Source organism: Coenobita brevimanus, chromosome 92, assembly GCF_032717465.1.
Source record: "Coenobita brevimanus isolate Jiangsu-jjx chromosome 92, ASM3271746v2, whole genome shotgun sequence".
Taxonomy (NCBI): domain Eukaryota; kingdom Metazoa; phylum Arthropoda; class Malacostraca; order Decapoda; family Coenobitidae; genus Coenobita; species Coenobita brevimanus.
In genome coordinates this window covers 2,672,384-2,696,714 of record NC_137045.1, presented here as the reverse complement: position 1 = coordinate 2,696,714, position 24,331 = coordinate 2,672,384, and the positions used below count along the sequence as shown (strand labels likewise).

Sequence of the window (24,331 nt, the reverse complement as noted above, 5' to 3'; positions counted from 1 at the left end):
GAAAGTTGGTTTGAAACAGGGATGTGTCATGTCTCCATGGTTGTTCAATCTGTACATGGATGGGGTAATAAAAGAGGTACAAGGTAGGGTAGTGGATGTTGGAGTGGCCCTGGTGAGAGAGGATAGTGTTTGGAAACTCCCTGTACTGTTGTTTGCAGATGATACTGTGTTGTTGAGTGAAGACGAAGGGGAGCTGCAAGGCTTGGTGGATGAGTTTAGGAGAGTGTGTAAGAAACGGAACCTAAAGGTGAATGTAGGGAAGAGTAAAGTGATGGTCTTTGAGAGAGGTGAAGTCAGTGAATGTACAGCGAGGTTGGATGGTGAGGAATTGGAAAATGTGAGTACGTTTAAGTATTTGGGTAGTGTGATGAGTAAGGATGGAGGTTTGGAGGGTGAAGTGCTTGAAAGGGTACAGCAGGGAAGAAAGGTTGCTGGTTCCTTGAAAGCAGTGATAAGAAACAGGGAAGTGAGCATGGAAGTAAAAAAGTTACTACATGACAGTATTGTGATACCAACTCTAACATACGGAAGTGAAGCTTGGACATTGTTGGAAGGACACAAGTCAAGAGTGAGAGCAGTGGAAATGAGTTATTTAAGAGGAGCCTGTGGAGTCACGTGGAGAGACAGGCTGACGAATGAGGATATAAAGGAGCGTTGTGGTGTGGATGTGGATGTGATAGGAAGCGTTGTGAGGAACACACTGAGGTGGTTTGGCCATGTGGAGAGGATGGAGGGTGAAAGACTGACAAAGAGAGTGTATATGAGTAAGGTGGAGGGTGGAAGAGGGAGGGGGAGACCGAGGATGAGATGGAGGGATGGGGTGGAGAGGTATATGAGAGAGGGGGGTGTGAGTTGGGAGCAGGGCAGTGAAATGGCGGGGGACAGGGCGACTTGGAGGCGATTTGTTTGTGGCCACCCCAAACGGGATTGAGGCGTCTGGCAATAGATAGATAGAGAGAATAAAACCACTCATACACCGCTTCGTCTACGGTTAGTTAATGATTGCATCTCGGCTCCAGTGCTTTAAAAGCATCTTAACAATGGAAAGATTAGAAGGACGTGGAAAAGAGTGGTATGCCATAAACATGATAATACTTTTTGTGCTTGATGTGGGTGAAAGTTGAGTGACTGCCGAGAGCTTATGAGTACCGAATGCGGAGACGTCATCACGTCACTTAAAATCGGATGCTGTGTTTGGTGCCGGAGCAGCCGGAGATGAGAGAATATCAGTCATGTCTTTTCCAGATAATACTATTCCATCAACTTTATTATGCATGTCAAGAATGTCTCAAGCTCGAATGGTAAGTGATACTTACATTTCACGAAGGGTTATGTCAAGAAGACTGACATGTGATACTGTTGTTTTATGTCCTGGAAGTTCCAGGAATTGTCGATCTTCTCCAGACTGGAAGTAGCCCATGAACAAATGGCATGTTGCATTCCTCCGCCGTATACGGTTGCTGGTGACAAAGATAGGTGAAATTAGTTGTGCATATTATGACGATTGTTTTCATGCCACCACTGTACAAGGCTTATAATGTATATTGTCCATTTTAATTTATTTATTGCCCGATAGGCCTAATTCTAGCACCGTAGCCAAGCTACTTCGGTTGAGCCCAAACACAGAGGCAGAATCTGTTCCCAGCTTTCCTGGAAGAATGTATGCTTCTGGCTAGCACTGGGAACATGTTGCCATATAAATATTCCAGAAGTCCTTCAGTACTATGGATAATCAAGCAGTGGTGGTTAAATATCAGTAAAGTTAGTGTGGTAAAATTTCTACTCCACTGGGAATTATGGCCATTGTATGAACTTCAAGTGCTGTACTCCTTTGCAACTGGGAAACCATGAATGGCAGGGGAGTTTTATCATTCCTGCCTCTGTCAGTGAAATAATTTCTTTGCTCTCTGTAAGGAGTGTGCTGGGGAGACAGTGTACCTGTGATACCGCCTACGACCATTGTCACTGAATCTTCAGCGGCTGAAAGAGGGGAGGAATTTGAGGTAAGAGAAAATGGGAGGCTTAATTGGTGCAAAATTCATTAAATAACAAATAATGAAAAGAAAACCTCAAAATAGGAAATCTAAGCCATTGGCAATTTGTTTTACCCAGTACTTGACTTGGTGATAAATGTGGTTTTCCCTTGCTTTTTAATGATTCATATGACTATTACCTTGACTCCCATCAGAAATTACCAGTTTGTTAGATATTCTCCCCTAATTGTGTCATTACAAACCATTTTAGGCATAACCCTTTGAGGTCAGGCATTGTTTATAAAACTGACTGTCAGGAGTGGGCATTTTTTTGGCACAAAATAGGTGATTTGTCAATAATCACTCCTATGAAAACTATTAAACCTATCATAATAATCTTTATACCCAGCAAAGTAAAGCTCTTTAGGTTTAAATTGTGATTTTCCAATGTCTTACGATTATTTATTGTAAAGCTGGGGCTGAGAATGTAAGAATGTCTGAGGAGAGGCTTTTTTGCCCCCCACTCACAGCTAGAAATAGGTCATTTTCAAAAATTTCAGTAAAAACTGTTAGATCTTCAAAATAACATTTACATATAAGAAAGTACTAACCTTTAGCTTCAAAAAGACGTGGCAGATTCCCTAGTTATGTTGTGACACATAAATGGCACTCGTGTTTAATCGCGCGAAGTGCTAAATGTTCTGGAATGAGGACCAACATCCCCATGACACATCCAGAATGGGGACTGACCTTTAGGGGGTTAAACCTACCATGACCCCACTTAACCTAACCAAGAACTTGAGCAGTTCATTCCTACTGAAAACGAACTCCAGCTTGATCACAGTTATCAACCTCACATTAGGGGGGTGGGGGACAGAAATGGGAGAGTGCCTGTTACTTACAGAGGCCATAGCAAAACCGAGTTGCCAGCCTCCAGCAACTCAGTCGGTGATTGGCTAGAGCAAATCATATGACTCATCCTGGCTGCCAACAGGCCAGAATACAAGTTATAGCTGTTATTTTTTATTTCTGACCAGTGTTATTGAAAACATGATTGCACAAATGAGCTCTGACCACAGGGCACCCCCAGAACAACCAGATCAGTTATGGTCTGAAGCAAGAATAATAGTGACTTAACTTCTCAACTTTTGAAGACAAAAGAAGAATTGAAAAACATATATTACCATGTTTTTTTAAATTGGTGAAATGAAATTGTGAAAACTGTTAACGTCATTTTACTTCATTGTACTGCATTAATGTATCATTGAGCTAATTATAATGTGTATTGCAGGAGTGGTGGCAGGCTGAGTGGTGAAAGAGGGAGAGGAAAAGAACCAGCCACACGTGACTCCTCCAATTATGGCAGTGCAGGAGCAACCAGCCTATGAGGTCTTGTTCTATGTCCCTAACATTATTGGTTAGTGTCACACAAGTAGCACTTTTTTTCTTTTTTTTTTTTCTTCCCAACTGAAAGCATGGCCAAATCCCAAAACCAGCTAATTTCTTGCCACCACTGGAAACTTCTGTGAAAAAATGATATCTCAGTTGTGTAACAGGCATTGTAACAGATCCAGTGTTTGGCCCTTGGCCTTTGATATTACTAATACCATGGGCAGGGCAGTTGACAGAATGCAGTTGGGGAAGGCTGCTGGTGTGTCTGGGTTTACTGCTCAAATAAGGCCTCTTGAGATAAAAGAGTGGGTATAGTTACTGCTTTCATAATATCTTATATATGAGTATGCTGTCCCAAGTGACTGGTTGAAAAGCATGGTTGTAAATGTGTATAAAAGGGAATAAGGGGGAAGGATGATGGCCTGAAAGGAGAATATTATATACTGTACAGTATAGAGGCGTAAAGATTTTGGACCAGATAATAAAGGTAAACGAGAGAGTCACAAAGGTATGAAAAGGGAAAGAGTGAATATTAATACGATGCACTTTGAGTTTATGCCAAGCAAAAAGACCAGTGCTGTAATATTCACTGTCTGACAGCATCAGGAAGATATACATGAGGAAGGTAATGCAAGTTATGCTTTGTTTTTGTTGATTTGGATAAGGTTTTTGACAGTACCTTGTCTATCTATGTATGTATGTATCTATCTATCTATAGCCCGACGCCCTAATCCCGCAAAGGGTGGCTGCAGACAAAACGCCTCCAAGCCGCTCTGTCACCCACCATTTGACTAAGTCGGAAATAAGAAGGCATGGGATTGAGCAATGATTGGTTAGAGTGGTTCTGACAGTGTACAGTACAAGGGTGCAAACACCCAGGTTACAGTGATTAGTTTTCTGTGAATGTTAGTGTGCATCAGAGGTTAGTTTTAAGCCCCATGTTCATGGTGCTTGAAGTTCTCTCCTGTGACTTCAGAAATGAACTCCCATGAGGTGTTGACCATGCAGAATGAGAGAGTAGCAGAGGAAGGATATAAGAAATGGCTAGATGGAACAGAATACATGGGTTCACTTGGATAAAACAAATGTGCTTAAATCTACAGCCAGTGTCAGTGTCCTGATAGCAGGATTAAGGCTGTGTGCAATTTGCCACAAGGGTGTTGGACCCCACTTTGTGCAGTGTTTGTAATAAGTGGGTGGTATGTAAAGTAGAGCATAGTAAGGAGGCAGGTTTTGCTGGAGAGTTTCTTGAATGCATGGAGGAGTTTTGTCATTTGGGGGACAGTATAGAGTTTCTTGAGTGTGTGGAGGAGTTTTGTCATTTGGGGGACAGTATGTGCTGACAGTGGGGTTGGAGCTAGCTTGGTAGCAAGGGTAAAGAGTGGTTGGAAGAAGTTACGGAGTTGTTGCCTCTCCTGATGTTGAGTTCCCTCAGTGCCAAGGAGTCCTTGTATGTAGCATGTGTTAGGAATGGAATGATGTATGGTAGTGAGTGACTTGGGCAGTACAGGAGGAGGATCTTTGTAGCCTCAAACATATAGAGATGAGACTGATCAGATAGATGTGTAGTGCATCTTTGAAGATGACAAGTCTGGTGGGGGGGGGGGGGGAGGCTAGAATCAAAAATGAAAACTTGAGAGGAAGGATGGAGCTTGAATGTATTAGTGATGTGATGAGAAGATGTAGATTGAGATGGTTTGGACATGATGAGAGATGGGGGATAGGATGGATGCAGAGGGTGAAGGGTATGAACATTGAGGGTAGAGTTGCTAAAGGCAGACTGAAAAAGACCTGGGATGTCATAGAGTGTAACCTCAGGGATAAGAAACTAAATAGAGAAGCTGTAAGAGATTGAGTAGCATGGAGAGCCACTATTAGGTGACCAAGGCCAACACAAGTAAGTATGATGGAACAACACATGCAAGTAAGGTGGAACAGTTATAACTGAAACATAATGAAACAGTTTTAGAATCTTAGCTTGGCCTTGGACTCAGGTTACCTGTTGCTGAGTTTCTTGCCTAACAATTGAATAGGTAGTTACCAAACTTGCAGCCACATTTCACTCTCAATATAGTACCATATCTCCCATGGTTGAGTGGTAACCATCTACAATGTACTTATTGTCACTACATGATCATGGAAAGACTGATTCCTAAAAACACCACCTCCCACACTCCTTTCTTTGATATCATGGATTGCAGTCCAAACACTCAACCACCACACACCTTCCTGAACTTTCTTGATTCATATTAGGTAAAAAAAAAAAAAAAAAAAAAAAAAAAAAGTGGGGATAGGGGGGAAGAAGAACTGCATTACAGGCAATACTAAAAAACAGTATCAAGTGATATCCTCATAACCAGATCTTGAGCACAAACAGAGAAGACATTGATAAGAAGTGGCTGCTCAGCTTCCCCTCAGGTAGACACTTATAAGTACCCAGTGAGATCCAAAGGTTCAAATTCAAAATACTCTCCAAGGGTACTGCACAATGCTGTTTTCTCACCCTTACTTTTTAATGTTTTTCTCCCTGACTTACCAACCTCCTCTCCTTCAGTAATAGTGCTGTGCTATGCTGATGACCTAGTAGCTTGAGAATATCAAAACTCAGTAAGCAGCATGTCAGCTCCAACAGAACCTGCACTTTCTAGATCATTGGCTAACACAAAACACAATGGCTCCTTCACCAACAAATCAGCTTATAAATGCCTTGGCCCCCAAAAGAAATAAATCTCCAACACACCCTTAAGTCACCTTCATTAACCGGTCACTCCTTTTAGAAAGGCATCCTAATATTATTGAACTTTTTCTATATACACAGATTTTTCCTTAACACAGTTACAAAGGCATCCCATAAATCAGATGCCATAAAAATCCTCTCAGGCACTACCTTTTGACAAAAGAATGAATAAATGAAAATAGTCTTTAAGCAGTTCATTCACACAATAATAAATTATCAGAGCCCGAGCTGGGTCCCCACCTTTGAGAAAAAAAAAAATAAATAAATAAATAAATAAAACAGAAAATACAATAATAATAATAATAATAATATCAACAAGGTCCACAAATAATGGTTACTGTAGCTACTTTACTCAATGACCACACGCATGTGAGAGGAATAGGCTACAATTCCTCACTTCAATAAAGAACCATCCCACCCAGTTACTTTAGGTTTCACCACCTTCCTCCACAAAGAAGCAGAAAATGAACAAATGAACAATTTCCCTACACTATGCAGAATGCCTCAACAACATCCCTCCATCTCCATCCAACACTACACTTCACAGACATATACACAAACACATAACCACCACCCACAACCATTCAAAACCTCCAGCCAAATAGCATCCTTCATGAAGCCTCTCCAAACCTTCCCAGAGAAACAGGAGTTCGCCCAAAAGGGCTCTGATGTGACAGTCACACTTGTGTGATCCAATATAAACACAAAATACAACTCAAGACAATCCATTATGCCTTCATAGTAATGCGGGCCCTCAATCAACAGCACGCCTATTAATCTCATACACCTCACTTGCACAATAGTCTTTCAACTGAAGATCTTTGGAAGCACCTGGCTGAAGTGAACAATCTCATGCATCCTGATGGGTTTACATCCATAAGCCTGGGGAAACAACAGTAACACAGAAACTGACGAGTTACCTTTCAACTACCTTTTGCTTCCACCACTCTCTCTTTCATACCTACCCCATGGCATCTTACATTTCATCGGCCCATTGTATTGCAGTCCACAAAATGATCTTACAGTTGTCTGTTTATGGATGTTTATAATATATCTGATAGATATACAGGAATCAGGAGATGTAGGGTTTTGCTTACTTCCAATTCCTAGTCTGGCTCCTTTTACAAAGTTGATTTGATTATTTACTTCCTAAAATATCAACAGACACACTGCAGCACATTTCACAAAACCTGGCCAACCCCTGTAAACATTAGGTGAAGGTGCTTATAAGGAAAAAGTAGCTTGGAAGCAGTTCTCTCCCAGCTATTCTGTGCACAGGGGTTCCCAGGAGGGAGCCTGGCATCAGAGATGATGATGGCTATTATAGTGACTGCAGCCATTATGTGATCACACTAAAGAAAAGCTTGAGTATAAAGTAAATTAGTTATCAGCAAATACCTGTAGATCGTAATATTTCACAGTACTCTTCATGCTTTAACTGATTATTATCATCTGCATTGATAATGGCTGTAATACACGTAGCTACTGTGCATCAACACTATATCTTTATTTGGACCTTCTTTGTGTAATGGTACCCTTTCACAGGGAAAGGGACACCTTCATGTGGTGGCATTAACTGGTAGTGGAACTGCATTTTTATAGAAATGCCCTTCAGTTCCTTCTGTATCTCTTGAAAGGAAAATGGTGGATTGCAGGAGCATGGCAACTTCAGCCTGTGGTCCACAGGGTTCACATCCATACGAAATGCTCCTGCTTCTTCCTTTTTTCAAAGTAACGTAATGATATTCTCAGGAGATATTTGATTTAAACCTTATGTACAAAGGTTTCCCTCTGCAGACTGAAAGTGTTTTGCAGCAATGAACTAATTCTTAAGTGTGCCTTGGCCATTGAAAGGAGTATAACTGTCTTTAATTTACTTTTCTATAGCACTGAATTATAGTGCACAATATTATGTTGTATATGAGCACTCATTGAGTATGTACAGTTCTCTGAAGATTTTGAGTTATAACTTTTTCATCCCTGGACAGGTTACTTGAGGCTATTGCTCCTGCTGTGTGCTTTCTGCATGCTAGCCTCCTCCCCTGCTGCCTTTATCTCCTTCTACTCCACCTCCATCATCCTCGATGGGTTTGACGGATATGCTGCACGCAGGCTCCATCAATGTTCCCTTTTTGGAGCCTGGGTTAGTATTCACAACCAAAGATGGCATTCTTTGTAATTCAATAGTGTAGCAGGTAAAGACTGCAGTGCTGAAGAGCAGGTAGGGATCAGTCTGCTTTATCTGAAAATCCTATATACAGGGCCTAATGTTACCTAACTTAGGCAGCTGAGGGGTTGGTGCTGCTCAGAATAAAAATTTTACCGAGTTCGATTGCCCATTTCAAAATACTGAACAGGTAGTTCATCTTAATCCCATGAGAATGTGAAAGACTAACGAAGATGAATACCGTAATATCATCAGGCAGTAGCTGCAGTTAAATGAAACAGATTTTGTATGCAGTTAGTTGAGTTGAAGCAGAGCTTTAAATTTGCATAACTGAATTTTGCTGAGAACTATTTGGCCTCTTTGAATTTGGATTTTATGTCAGTGCTGCTTCAAGATAAATATATTCACTTTACAGTAAGTCCATCCATCCATCATCCAGTCCTATGTTGCCTCATGAGGAGCGTAAGAGCGTGGGGCTACGCAAGTTGGTCTTAACATTTAAGATGAGAGTGACCAGCCTCACTCATCCCTGAGTGGCATAATGTGAGCAATAAACACCAACCATCCCTTGGATATAAACCTACACAGGCTTAATACGATTGGAGCGTCTTCATTACCCACCAAACCACCAGGCGCCATAATTTGGTTGTATGGTTACCACCCAGCACAGTAAATGGTTTCCTGGTGTACAGGAAACCATTGGCTTGTCACTCAGTGTAGAGTCGCCCATAGGCAGATGGAAGAGGAAAGAATGAAGGAAACAAAGACAGAAGAGGGAGTGTAAAGTCACCCACAGGCAGAAGGAAGAGGAAAGAATGACAGAAAAAAAGACAGAAAAAGAAGCAAGGAAGAGAGGAAGAAGCAGACACCCACAGCAGCACTACAGTGAGTGAGTGGATGGTGAGTGCCCCCACTCACCACTAGTCTTTTAAGAAAGTCATTTGATGAAAGGGTAGAAAAGTGTGTGCTTAGGGTCCACTGGGGTTACCAGTCTCTTGGGCCAAGACCAGGGTCAAGGCATTTGGTGGCTTGTTGGATGAAGGAGTTCAGTCTGTCCAAACGTGGTGAGGACGTGGAAGCCTTGGAACAATTCACAATTCTTGGTAGTGTGGCCCATAATTACTGTAGATCAAAATGAAGAGATTTCTTGCTGCACTGATCAGGCCTTCTGCATTATAAATTCACTCATCCTCAGGTATTTGGCATTGTCATTTGTACAGAAGGACAAAAATTCACATTACCAAGGCACTGGTGCTTCCTGTCTTACTGTACAGCTATGAGACATGGACCTTAAACAGTGACTTCAAGCAATGAATTGACTCCTTTGGTGGTAGGTGCCTTCACAGGATCATGGGATATCACTGGTACAACCAGGTGCCCATAGAGCTATTCCATGAAGCCGAATTATGGCATTATCCACATAATACATCAGCGCCAACTCCATTTATATGGGCACATGGTCCATTTTCCTAAGGCTGATCCTTCTCACAGGGTGAGCTCCAGTGAGTTCACCTGGGCTGGAGGAGACCAAGGGGAAGGCCATGAAACTCATGGCTATAGCAGGTCAATCATTCCTGCTGGGAGATACTCAAGGGTGAAGAGACATTGCCTGAAGGGTTGCACAGAGGGATTTCCATGGGTTGAGTGGAAGGGTGAATAAAGCTATGCATCCCACAGTGTTTGCGTCTGGATATTGATGATGAGTTAATCCCTTCAATTGAGTGAAAAAAGCGTATTCATTTTTTTTTTTTTTTTTTAATATAAAGGATAGACTTTTCAAATCAAAGAGATCAGATAGAACCTTTGGTGATTCCTTCCCTGCAAGAATTTTCCTTAAGCTCTGTAATGTTTGTGGTGGCTATATTAAAGCAAATGACAGATCAGTGGAATAAAGGGTTGAAACTTGTATGACTGTTGTACTTAACCATTTTCAGAGCACCGTAATTCTAATTTTTCATTCCATCTAATCAACTGTTTAAGTGTTTAACTCTTACCCATGAGGGCATATTTGTATATTTAATGTGTGTATTTTTGAGGTAGAATCTCTCCAGTTAAAAAAAAAAGTCTATACTGAGCTGAATAATCAGGAGATAGCAAGAACTGAATAAAGACGACATATGAATACTCTGCCTGAAGGGTTGACCATTTCAGCCCAAGTATGTCATATTTGTATTATTCTTGTTGCTGTAAGATGATTTTTCTTTAAGAACATCCCTGTCAAGAAATGTTATTCAGGGCTATATGTAACCTCTGTAGGTTGAAAAGGATTGGTCAAATGGGTTGATGTACTGTGTGACTTAAGTGTCTATTCAGTGAGAATGGATTGTGGAGCCTGCACCAGTCAAAGACCTACAACAGAACAGCTAATATGGCTGACAAAGGAACTGACTGCCAAATAAGAGGGGGAAAACACACTATCATAACCTGGGTATGATGCTTGGAATGTTAAGAGCTGAGGATGCAGTATTACATGTGTTGATTTTTTTTTTTTTTTTTTTTTTTTTTTTTTTTTTTTTTTAAAGCAAGGAAGAAGAAACGAACAGCCAGTAGCCTGCAAACTGTTCTCTTGGAAAAAATAAAAACACGATAACAGAGAGCCAACTTCAATATCCATTCATTTTGAGATGTCTAGACACACTGGGGGATTAGATGGTAGTAATATTGGCTGTTTTTAATGTTGCAGTAGACCCTCATTATGATGGACTAATTGGGGGTAAGCCATGTCTGATAAAGCCAAAAGTGTGTTAAATCTGAGGGCCACCCCCCTTCAGGTGAGAATGCAAGCATATGTTTGAAAATAAATTAGGACAATACTGTATTATACTCTAGTACTAAAAATGAGAGGAGCATGTGGAGTCACATGGAGAGACAGACTGACAAAAGAGGAAGTGAAGGAGCATTGTGGTGTGTATGTGGATGTGATATAAAAAGCATTAAGAGAAATACACTGAGGTAGTTTGGCCACATGGAGAGTGAGAGACTGACGAGGAGAGTATATGTGAGTGAGGTGGAGGAGGGGAAAGGTAAGGGGAGGCCAAGGATGAGATGGAGGGATGGAGTGGAGATGTAAATGAGAGAGCAGGGCAACGAAATGGCAAGGGACAAGGCGGCATGGAAACGATTTGTTCCTGGCCACCCCATATGGGATTACGGTGTCTGGCAATAGATAGACAGACTAAAAATGAAAACTTTACCCATTTTACACTAACTTGGCACATAATTTTGCACTTTTGCTGTGATATAGCCCTTCTTCATGACCAGTACAGTTTTACTATAATCTGTTATTACAACTTGGTAGTCATGATGCGGTGAAGGCAATTTTGGTTTGGAAGGGCTGTGTAATGGGCCCCATTTATCGACCCTAGTTTGGTATAACCAAAAAACAGTTCAGTGGGTTCAGAGGTGTTTGGAAGGGCCGCATGATGTGCCCCATTTATTGATCATTGTTTGGTATAGCCAACAAGAATCTGGTGGACTCTGAGGCATTCAGTAAATCTGAAATCCATTGTATTGAGGTTTATCATAGCAAGGGTCGACTATATTTCATGGTACATTTAGTTTAGCAGGCATGCACAGCCTGACTTTAATAAGAGTAGAATCAGAAAGGATCACTTCCACTTGGCCAGCACCATACAGGTTTGTTAGTGAAAAAAATATCAACCGGCAATGCTTCCCTCTAGCAAGATGTGTCAGCATGAGACACAGAATCCCTTTGTTGACCATGGGATGCCCATATGAATTAACTCTCGGGTGTAGGAAGTTATAGAGTAGTAAGAATCTGCATATTTTAATTATTTACTTTACATTTACAGTTTGATGTTGTACTGGATAACTTAAGCCGGGGTTTACTGTGGACACACATACACCCTGTAAGTATCTCAATAACTTTTAGTGTCCATTTATGACTGCCAGCACTCTCAAAGCAATCATATTCTGATCTAACATCAAACCACTGCTCTCATATTTCTGCCCATCCCCCTGTGTGACAAAGTATGACAATTGTGTGTGTGTGTGTGCATGTGTGTGTGCATGCATGCATGTGTTCTGATTGGGGAGTGAGAAGTGAGAAAAATAGTAGGAAGCAAGGAAAGTTTGCCACTAAACTTATAGAACTTGTACTTTCTGTTGATCAATCTCAGTCTGTCTGGCTGAGCAGACCCATCAACCACAGGCAAGCAACTGCTCATGCAGGCAACTCTGTTCTCCTGCAGCTGACAGCGCTTTGCCACAGCAAGGTGCAGGGAAAAGTGTTGAAACTTGGTTTCTGGGTGGGTGCTGCATTTACATCTTTACCCGCTAAACAGGGGACTATTGTAGGCTCCACTTCATCACGTGATCTGGTTATCTGGTTACCACCCAACATTGCAAATGGCTTCCTGGGTTACAGGAAATCATATGATGTGTCAATCAGTGTAGAGCCATCTGAAGTTGAAAGAAGAGTAATAAGTGACTAGAAGGAAAGGTAGAAGTAGAGAGAGAGAAGGGCAGACACAGAAACTGAATGAAAAAGCTGACAGGAGAAGTAGACAGCACTTCATCAAGTGGATGATGGTTGCCACCACCTACAATGCTGTAGTCAGCTGGTAACATCTCGGTTCGGAAATAACTGAAAAACATCAAGTACCCTATATTTTTGCCACCACCTACCACTGTAATACAGGGCTGAAGTCAGCTGATAACATCTCGATTAAAATAATTGAAGAACTCAAGTATTTAGTCTCCATTTCCAAAACAGTGTTTTACCCTCCATACTTTCCAGAAGTGTGCATGGAAAAGTTTGGAAGGAATGAGAGAGTGTTTTTTATTGGTGATATGAATGGTAAAGTTGGGAATGTGAAGGTGGATGGAATGGTTGGTGAGTGGGGTGTGCCTGCTGAGATAGATGAGAATGGGAGTGCGTTAGTGGACATTTGTGCTGGGAGGGGGTTGGTGATAGCCAATACCCTCTTCAGGCATAAAATGATCCACAGGTATACATGGCGAGTGATGAGAAGGGTGGGTGGTGAACTGAATGAAAGGAAGGCAATGATTGATTGTGTGTGTGTGTGGATGAAAGGATGCGAAGATGTGTAATGGATGCAAGAGTTTATAGAGGTTGGGGGAGTGGACTTTCTGACCACTACTTGGTGGTGGCCAGAATCAAGGTCCAATTAGAATGGAGAAATAGAAGAAGGGAAAGACAAGAGGAAGGAGTAGTTGCAAGGAGAGTGGAAAGGTTACAAGAGGATGAGAAAAAGGCAGAGTATAAGAGAGAAGTGGAGGAACGACTGGGCAAATATGAATTGGAGCAGATGGGAGATGTGGAAGGTGTGTGTAGGATATTTACAGAAGAAATATGTGCAGCATGTGATGTGGTGTGTGGAAGGAAGAGAAGACGGAGGGGGGTGCAAGGAACAGCGTGGTGGACTGAAGAGGTGAAACAGGCTGTGGCACAAAAGAAGAAAGCATACAATGAATGAATGAGAAATAGGGGCGTGGAAGAAGTTGAAAGGCGGAAGAGAGAGTTATATGTAAAAAGAAAGAGAGAGGTGAAAAGATTAGTAAGAGAGAGTAAGAAGAAAGTGGATGAGGAATTTGGAAGGAATTTTAGTGTAAAGTGGAGGGACTGTAAGAAAATGTTCTGGAAAGAGGTGAAACGAGCAAGACAGGGTGGAAGTGAAGTTAGCAGGGGAGTGAAAGATAAAAATGACAGATTACTAGTGGAGAAGGGAGAAAAAGTGAGCAGATGGAGAGAACACATTAAGGAATTGTTGAACATAAAGGATGGAAGTAATGCGAGTATAAGTGGCTGGGGAATGGCTGGGAGAAGGAGGGAGGTGAGAAGACAGGAAGAAATCAGTAGGATAGAAGTTGTGGAAGCAATGAAGAAAGTTAAATCGGGGAAAGCCCCAGAAATTGATGGAGTGTGTGGTGAAATGCTGAAGCATGGGGGAGAGATAGTAGTAGAATGGATGTGGAAGATGTGCAGATTGGCCTGGGAGGAAGGTAGAGTCCCGAAGGATTGGAAGTCGGGTATAATTATTCCCTTGTACAAAGGAAAAGAGGAAAAAGAAGTGTGTGGTAATCATAGGGGCATTTGTCTTCTTAGTATAATAGGAAAAGTGTATGGTAGGATACTTATTGACAGAGTTAGAGAAAGAACAGAGAAATTAGTTGGAGAAGAACAGGGAGGCTTTAGGAAGGGAAGAGGTTGTGTAGATCAGATATTCATTCTTAGACCTTTAGTGGAAAAGTTTCTAGAGAAGAGAAAGAAGTTGTATGCAGCTTTCATGGATTTGGAGAAAGCATAAGACAGGGTGGATAGACAAGGATTGTGGAAAGTGTTAAGAATATATGGAGTAGATGGGAAGTTGTTGAATGCTGTGAAGAGTATGTACGATGGTGCGAAGGCTGCAGTGCGTGTGGAAGGTGAACTAAGTGAATTTTTCTCTTTGAAAGTTGGGTTGAAACAGGGATGTGTCATGTCTCCATGGTTGTTCAATCTGTACATGGATGGGGTAATAAAAGAGGTACAAGGTAGGGTAGTGGATGTTGTAGTGGCCCTGGCGAGAGAGGATAGTGTTTGGAAACTCCCTGTACTGTTGTTTGCAGATGATACTGTGTTGTTGAGTGAAGACGAAGGGGAGCTGCAAGGCTTGGTGGATGAGTTTGGGAGAGTGTGTAAGAAACGGAATCTGAAGGTGAATGTAAGGAAGAGTAAAGTGATGGTCTTTGAGAGAGGTGAAGTCAGTGAATGTACAGCGAGGTTGGATGGTGAGGAATTGGAAAATGTGAGTACGTTTAAGTACTTGGGTAGTGTGATGAGTAAGGATGGAGGTTTGGAGGGTGAAGTCCTTGAAAGGGTACAGCAGGGAAGAAAGGTTGCTGGTTCTTTGAAAGCAGTGATAAGAAATAGGGAAGTGAGCATGGAAGTGAAAAAGTTACTACATGACAGTATTGTGATACCAACTTTAACGTACGGAAGTGAAGCTTGGACATTGTTGGAAGGACACAAGTCAAGAGTGAGAGCAGTGGAAATGAGTTATTTAAGAGGAGCCTGTGGAGTCACAGGAGAGATAGGCTGACGAATGAGGATATAAAGGAACGTTGTGGTGTTGATGTGGATGTGATAGGAAGCATTATGAGGAACACACTGAGGTGGTTTGGCCATGTGGAGAGGATGGAGGGTGAAAGACTGACGAAGAGAGTGTATGTGAGTGAGGTGGAGGGGGGAAGAGGGAGGGGGAGGCCGAGGACGAGATGGAGGGATGGGGTGGAGAGGTATATGAGAGGGGGGTGTGAGTTGGGAGCAGGGCAGTGAAATGGCGGGGGACAGGGCGACTTGGAGGCGATTTGTTTGTGGCCACCCCAAACGGGATTGAGGCGTCTGGCAATAGATAGATAGATAGAGACTTTCCAGAAAGTATGGTGTGCTGCATTCCATGATTTTGTAGTATTAAAATTTTCATAGGGTAGATAATCAGCCAGACCAAACCCACAAAGAGGTACCCTACAGTAATCAGTGCAAGATGCAATAAGCAAATGAATCAGTGTTAAAAAATGTAAGGTCTGTTTTACAGCGTACAGATTCTGAATATGAAAATTGCAAATCTTCATAAGAGAATCTACAGTTTAGGATGTAGTCATAAGTACCTACATTTCCCACACACATTCTGTACTTTGTTATAGCTCCTGCCTTTTTTTTTTTTTTTTTTTTTTTTTTTTTTTTTTTTTAAAGAACTTCGTGACTATTGGGACCTTGATTTAGTCCAGATGACTGTATAAGAATCTGTCATAGATGTCCATTCTAAGGAATAGGTTTCTGAAGACAAAGAGTGACAGGTCATACTGCTGCGTAATTTAGAGGATTGCCTGTAGTGAAGATGATATTGTGTCCATGCTCTGAGGGTGTACAGTTTTTGATGGGTGATAATTGCTATTGCTGTGTAGTTTAGAGAATTGCCTGTAGCAAAGATGCTACTGTGTTCATGACCAAATCCAAGAAGGTACAGTCGAGTTCTGTGGCATCTATATCCTCGTCATTGTCCGAGGCATGTACCTGCATTGCCGGTGGCTATTTTGTTACACTCATTAGTGGCTCTGAGGATTAGTGAAGAATGAGAATGAAGTTATTTTGGTATAGGCACTAAACACATGTAAGCAGTAGTATGATGTGACATCAGTGTCCGATTTATTATCAAATTCACATGTATTTACTGCCCTCCTCTCTTCCCATTTCTCCCATCTTTCCTGTCACTTCTTATTGCATTTCTTTCCTTTACAGATGGTTTTACATTGAGTGATGAGCCAAATGGTTTCCTGTAAGTCAAGAAACCATTTACAACGCTGGGTGGTAACCATATAACCAAACCATATGTGCTCCCTACGTGTCAACAAGTGGGTTGGTGGAGGGTTAGTGCCCCTCCCCATAAAACAAATAACTCAAAGTCAAATGGCCACCCCTTACGGGATTATGGCATCTGGCAATAGATAGATAGATAGATAGATAGACTAAATATTTACAGTTTGTATAATTTCATTAAGTGTGCATTTGATCATCACCAGGCAAGTCTTCTTGTGTTTTCTAGGAGAACAGTGCATGTCATATGGTTGCCTCTCCCTGGACTAGTTAGTGTAGTTAGGAATATCAGGTACAAGACTGGCAAGAATAACCTTAGCAGTTATCAAGAAATGTTGCCAGTGAATCCTAAAGGATACCAAGATAGAGATGTCAGATAACAGTAGGGGTAAAAACCGCTGGGGTACCATTATCCTAAAAGAATGGTAAGAGACCCAAAATTTTATTTATAACCTCTTACAGAAACTTAACTGAAATTTGATTTTGTCATTTGTACCTTTTACAGCTACTGTATCTGGTGTCAGCATTGGAATGGGTGACATTTGTATGCAATCACTGCTTAGGAGCAGAGTGGCAGCGCTCTTTAGCCCACCATCAAAGTCAGCACCATCATCATCCACCTCGTCTTGTCACTTGTGTCATGAAGAACAGTAAGGACTAACTTGCAATCACTGTACAGTACTCAGATTTAAGTAGAGTTGCATAATTTAGAGAACTATATACAGTCCCTTCTCATTTTCTATTTATTTATCAATCATGCTGACTTCTCAGCTCCCCTCCCAGGAACTCCTGTACAGGGGACGGCCATGAAAAGTTACACAATTTTAATGCATAAAGAGCAGCAAAACTGAGCTGATTTTCTGTAGACCAGCAGAGGGGGGGTGGGGGGAGTTTCAGTCTAATTGGCCTCTTAAATATTGGTATGCTTCCCATGCCACCTATTGGCCATTCTTATGGCATACAGATGTCACTCCACCAATAAGCACTGCCCATGTCTCCACCTATGCATCAGTCTCTCAGACAATGCAGAGAGTGCACATGCAGATAAAACACTCATTTGAGTTTCTGTAGGTCTGTATAGTAACTTAACTGGTCATCTATGCAAATTTGAAGTATTTTATAAAGACTGTTTACATATTCACATTCCACAAGCCAGAACCAGTAATATTACATACAAGGATGTAAAACACTGATATGATAAACCTCACTAATTAGTCAATATTTGCATTTGGGGGGGTAGCAGGGGGATAACACTGCATACTTAAGAGGTAAAGAATTACACTCCCTCTTATTTATTTGTTGGTTAATGTTTAGAAAAAGCCAGTGTGATTTCAGTAATGAAGCTATGCATATCTAATGCCTTTTTAGGTCATTCATTCATTTTTGATAGTCTTTCCATTTGGAAATACAGTAATTGGTCTTCTAGTTTTGATACCCCTTATCCTTGGAGGTGGTGGCAGTGGGAAAATGAATAGCTATTTTGCATTATGAATCTGTATTAAAATTGAACAAATGACATTAAAAAAAACGAAAAGTATAGCTATTTGGCATTTATGACAGGATGTAGCCATTAATCCTCCCAGATCCCATTCAACCTAACCAAGTCCTAAGCACTGTAAGCAGTCAAATGTGAGACCGACCTTACACAAGCCATACTGTGCAGCCTTTGCCCTCCCCCCAACTTTCCACATATGTAAATGCATGTTGTAATGCTTTTCTCCAGCATATAGAAAAACTCTTATACTGACTGGGATAGCTTAAAACTGCTATGTCGCTTGTGAAGTTGCATGGGGCTAAACAAATATTCAGATGACTGAAATATGTGTCATCATATGAGTTTGGGTTAAAAAATAACCTGCCAAAACAGATTTACCTAATTCTTCATAGAATTCAGGTAGCTCAGCCTTTATCACATCTTGGTGTAATGACACTTGGCCTGGCTCCTGCCTAGGAGTCCCGGGTCCGATTCCCGGCTAGAGTGTTAAAAACTTCCCACATACTGTGTGTGTGTATATATATATATATATATACTGTATATTCATACAGTATATATCTTCTTTCTGTCGTCTTGTCTTTCTTTCCTTCATTCTTTCCTCTTTCATCTGCCTATGGATGATGTTACACTCCCTCTTCTGTCTTTCTTTCCTTCATTCTTTCCTCTTCCTTCTGCCTATGGGCGACACTACACTGAGTGACAAGCCAAATGGTTTCCTGTACACCAGAAAACCGTTTACTACACTGGGTGGTAACCACAGAACCAAATTATGGCGCCTGGTGGTTTAGTGGGTAATTAAGGTGCTCCAGTCGGATTGAGCCAGTGTAGGTATATATCCAATGGATGGTTGGAGTTTATTGCCCACGTAATGCCACTCAGGGATGAGTGTGGCTGGTCATTCTCATCTTAAATGTCAGGACCAACCTGCCTAGCCCCAGGTTCCTATGCTTCTCATTGGGCGACACAGTACGACACAGTATTGGATGATGGATGGATATATATATATATATATATATACAGTACATACATACATACATTTTATATATCACTTATAAGGGCTCCAACATGCTTGCATGCCTCAACCTTGGTCATCCAATGGCAGCTCTCCACAGTACTCAATCTCTCGTAGCCTCCCTATTCAGTCCCTTATCCCTGAGTTCACACTCTATGCCCATGTTGCAGGTCCTCTTCAATCTGTCTCTCACAACCCTACCCCGACATGCACATTTCTCGCTTTCTGCACCCAACTGTCACCCTCCATCCTCTCCACATGCCTAAAGCATTTCAATCTACCTCTCTTCATCTCAACACTAATGCACTCTAGTTCCATCCTTCCTCTCAACTCTTCAATTGTAAACCTAGCCCCCCCTCCCCCCAAGGCCTCACATTCAAGGATGGACAACACATCCATCTAATCATTGCCGTTTCTGTACACTTCAGCCTGCGAATACAGTATCCATATATAGATATCTCTACTGTACTCATGACTGGGAATGTAATATGAGAAAATCAAACCTTTGGGCATATGATAAGCTATTTGCAGCAATAAAACAATTATCAGCACCATTTTCCTGTGAATGCCTGGTGTGTAGTCACTGTCAATCAGGCAACTAGACTATCCATTATCTAAAACTGTGGCAGGAGATGTGTACTCATCATCTGTGGCATTAACCAGCCCCACTTCAAGATATCCCATGACAAACACAAGCATGGATGTACTTCCAGCATGATGAAGAACCCCCCTGCACTTCCAGAAGAAACATGAGAATATAAGTTAGACCAAACCTTTCCTGGTTGATGGACTGGCAATAATAGCCCAATGATTTGGCACTGCAGTCACCAGATCTCATCCTACATGGGTATGATGCTGGAAAACTAGCCATATAACAAATGATTTTGAGTAGAACACATATATAATGAGTTCAATGGAGATGGTCAACCACATAACATACTGTAAGTATAAAACTATGCTTCTAACTCACCTAAAGTGGCTTTTTCCCTGATCCAAGACATTATCTTACATTTCCACCAAGGCAGGGGAAGAGGTAGTAAGAGAGTGCGGAAGGCAGCTTGGAGGCAGGTGAGGCTGATGCCACTGAGGCAAATGAGACAGAGCGATACAGAGTCGTACCATTTGTTGATGGCCCTAGTTATTGTTCCTCTGATGTGCTGCCTGCTGATGGCCTTGGCTTAAAAAAAGGTGATATATGTCTGCCTGGAGGCCCTCTTCTTTGGTGTGCACATCTCCCAGTATCAGTGAAAATCCTGTTCAATCAGGTGGACAGCATTTCCATTCCAAGCAGTACTGAAGCCATTCTCTTGGATCAGGTTGATACGCTGGTCAAAGATGCTGAGGAACTCTTGCGGTCTGGACATCAAGCATCCATACTGGAGTAAGTTTCTAGTTATTTCACTTCATTTGCTTGCTTGTAACTCCAACACCACACTATTGTTCAATCAGTGACCTGTACAGTAACGACTGCAATGATCGAGTGATGGCAAGCCATTTGAGAATTGCGGAAAAAACTGAGGCGTTTGCAGATGACTCAAAACAGGGTTCTGCACAGATACACTTTTGGTCATCCTGGAACAAGTTAATGACTGTAGACTTCTACCTGCTGAGGATTTACAGGATATCACAGTGATCATACATGCGAAAATTGTGATCGTACTTTACAAAATGGTGTTAAAGTAGATCATAGATGTGAATTATCACAATATGGTTGATCATAAAACAACAGACCCGTAAATGAAGAAACTGGTGTATGAAAAACTAGTATGTTCATGAGATGAACTAAATTCATCATATACTTGATTCAGAAGGGCAAGTCAATGAACCTGATGTTCTATGTACAGTTACAGGGTCAATGTTACACCATGTTAGAATGTGTTTTAGACTTTTAGATGTATTGAAGCTGATGGTGGCCATTTTGAACATGTATTATGGTAAACACAAATTTCAAACCCTACACTCACAGAACACTTGTTACAATAAACCATTTGGTGTTATTTATCTGCATTTGCTGTACAGTATGTGTCTTGACAGTTCTACATCTTGCAGTACTATAGCTCATAAGCAAATGAGATTCAGATCAATGGTTTTACCATATAGAATGCCTGAGTTGTAGGAAGCCCCACGAATCAGCCTCTACAGGTATGACATAACATAGCATTACAACAACAACACCCAGTACAGTATATCACAGTTCATGTACATCAACCATACTGCAGTACTTAATGTATTCTGCAGTCCCTCATCTTTCGTGGAGGTTACATTGCATCAGTTTTCTCAGTGAGCACCACATAGGCCTCTAGTGAGCAATGTCAAAATTCTCATGGTCCACATGGTAAAAATGGAACACTGGGGGACCTCCCAAACTTAGCAATCAGGTATACAATTAATTTTTCATAATATTCACACTTCATTCTCTTTGGTATTTTCAGCAGCATAACTGCTGCAAATTATTACTGTATAATTTACAATACATATCTCAATGAAAAAAGCAATTTGTGTTAAAATAACTTTACGTTCATGAAAATCAAACCATAATGTAATAAATGCTTTGAGGTGGCACAACCTGTCTACTCATTACACATTCATGCAATGTAAGGTTTGTCACTAAACTGCCTTCAACTTGAAACACTCCAAGTGCATTTGAGTACAGTACTCTTTTCTCCCAACACAGGGTATGAATTTGAATGTAAAGGGCTTATCGAAATTTGGACAGTATTGTACGGTAATCATTTTACTTTGGTCAGGTGTATGAATTACATGAATACAGTACTGTACCCAGTTGTGTGGCTGTCCATTGTATATTTTTTCTGAATGGATGGAGCACAAGATACAACTCGGCTCCTGCACTGAACTGACAATTGCTTTTAACTGTCTAGATTTTAGAAACCCTTGGGGCATTTGGGCCATTGCCGGACTACATGTGCTGCCACTGTGGTTGTTTGGCATGAAGTATGGGGTGTTCTCTTCACACCTCTGGTTCTTGCCTACCCTTCTTCAACCCTATGGTCAGTATTGTCAACACTGGTAAACATGTACACTTGTGAACATTACATAATACCAATTCACTTCACTGTGATAATAATTTATCAGTTCATTCACTATCATAAATTATAAGATAGTGAGAAATGACTTGAGCTCAGCATACTTTTCAAAATATGTAAAAGCATAAAAACTGCACAACTAAAAGGTGATGTTATATTATTGTCTGTGATTGTACCATACTATCTTTCCAGTAAAAAAAAAAATAATAATAATAACTGTAATAAAAAAAAAAAAAATTATGAGTAGGTTAATGGTGACCTCTTGTGACTGATAGTCCCCTGTGGTAAGCAGAGTGTGACAACAGTTATTAAGAAATAATACGTTGTCCTTAAGAGTAATGGTGTTATGGATTTACTGTATTACTGTACAGTGCATGTACCCCATGAACAATATAATTTAACTAAGTTTCATGCTGCTAGGGTGCCAGTCATTGCCCCGTAATTACCAACCTGGACACAGTACAGTACAGTATGTCTAATAAAGTTGCTTATTTTACTATCTGCTATTGTTGAGGCTTTATAAGTTCATCATGGAATTTTTGGTGGCTCTCTGTCTGTATTTCCTGCTAGCTATGATCTCCAGACTTTAAAACGCAATGTGTCCAGGCATCTCGAAATGATCGGATCTTGAATTTGGCTCTCTCTTGTATTTTGTTTTTTTCTTGGAAGGAACAGTTTGTGGGCTCGTGGCCTTTGGTTCCTCCTTCCTAGCATTAAAAAAAAAAAAAAAAAAAAAAAAAAAAATTTGCCCATTGCATCATTTGATGTGGCAGTGAATGGCTGAACAGTATCTGACTGTTCTAGTTTGAAAGGTCTTGGATAAAGCAAATAAAATCATCTGCAGATAGCAGGAATAAAGTGTTTCATTTTGAAAATTCTACAATGGATAGGATAAATAAAATCACCTGCAGATAGCAGGAATAAAGTTTCATTTTGAAAATGCTACAATAAAGTGCTGTAAATATAATAATCTGCAGATAGCACGAATGAAACTTTAAAAAATACTGTATGTAGAAAGTTCTTGTTATTACCTGCCATTATAATCATGTTCACCTTGACTTTCAAGCCATCTGTGAAAAAAAAAAGAAGTACAGGTACCAGGTACTTTCACTATTACTGTACTGTACTTACAAAGCTGATTTGCAGGTCTCATCTGGTTTACAGTGTGAATGGTATGTAAAAAGCTGAAATATTTTGGAACACATCCCTTACATATGAGGACTGACTGTACAATGAAAGACAACTATCTTCCCAGTTCCATCCAAAGATAATTTACACCTGGCAAAAAACAGTGAAAACCCTATCTGTACTAGTGTGTGTTGCAAATTGTTCGATTTTTCCACTATATGTCTGTCAACTTTGGGAAGACAGTTGTTTTTTTGTACATCATCAAATTGATGGAATAAAAAAATGCTTGATGAAGAAATACATGTACTATACGGTAGTAGTAAAGTAACCTATTTATTTCTGATACCATAACAGGATTTCTGTATTTGGTGGGTCTAAACTGTTTACATAAGGGGTGCCCAGTACCAGTTAGGATAAATCCCATAGGTTTTGTGCTTTTGTTATTACACACAGGTGCAGTACCAATTATGCACAATAACCAAGGGATCACTGTGCTGAGCTTAAACACTCATGTACAGTAGTTCTCGTCCAGCTTCTCTTCTCAGTTTCTGTTCAGTATCAAAGGCTTTGTAATGCTGGTCACTTGGTTGTACGTCTAGATCTAGCTTTACGCACATTTGTACCAATTAGTCTCACTGAAACCGTACCAACATGACAGCAAGTAACTCTAGTACAGTGTACTCTATTTATACTTGGCTGAGAAACCTACATTGTCAGTTGAATTCATCTTTACTCACAACAGCACAGAATTAATTATGGAAACATGTTTTTAGACGTGTCAGTAAATTGTGGTAATTTGTTAATGATGAATCTCATACCTTCACTCTTTTCTTAACAGGTTTAATTGTCTTCGGATCAGGCCGGTTGCTGTGTGGCTTTGTTGAATTGTGGAGCATCATTAATCACATCTCTGACTTGCTTGTAAATACTTCATCTTGCACTTAAGTATCGGTACTACATTGTGAAGGTATTTCATGTGATGTCTTAGTGTATGTACAATGTTTTACAATAAATGAACAGCACATGAATTTTAAATGTCCCTTGT

The 24,331-nt window shown here is 40.8% G+C and overlaps 1 protein-coding gene across 1 annotated transcript; it reads left to right on the top strand.

The window, feature by feature from the left end:
• Positions 1 to 1,200: 1,200 nt before the first annotated feature.
• LOC145412121 (uncharacterized) lies at positions 1,201 to 24,331 on the top strand. Its single transcript, XM_080282044.1, has 8 exons — positions 1,201 to 1,301; positions 1,915 to 2,003; positions 3,265 to 3,390; positions 8,091 to 8,245; positions 12,082 to 12,138; positions 17,113 to 17,257; positions 21,994 to 22,122; positions 24,125 to 24,331. The coding sequence occupies exons 3-8, from the start codon at positions 3,333 to 3,335 to the stop codon at positions 24,229 to 24,231; spliced, it is 651 nt and encodes a 216-aa protein (XP_080138170.1). The 5' UTR covers positions 1,201 to 1,301; positions 1,915 to 2,003; positions 3,265 to 3,332; the 3' UTR covers positions 24,232 to 24,331.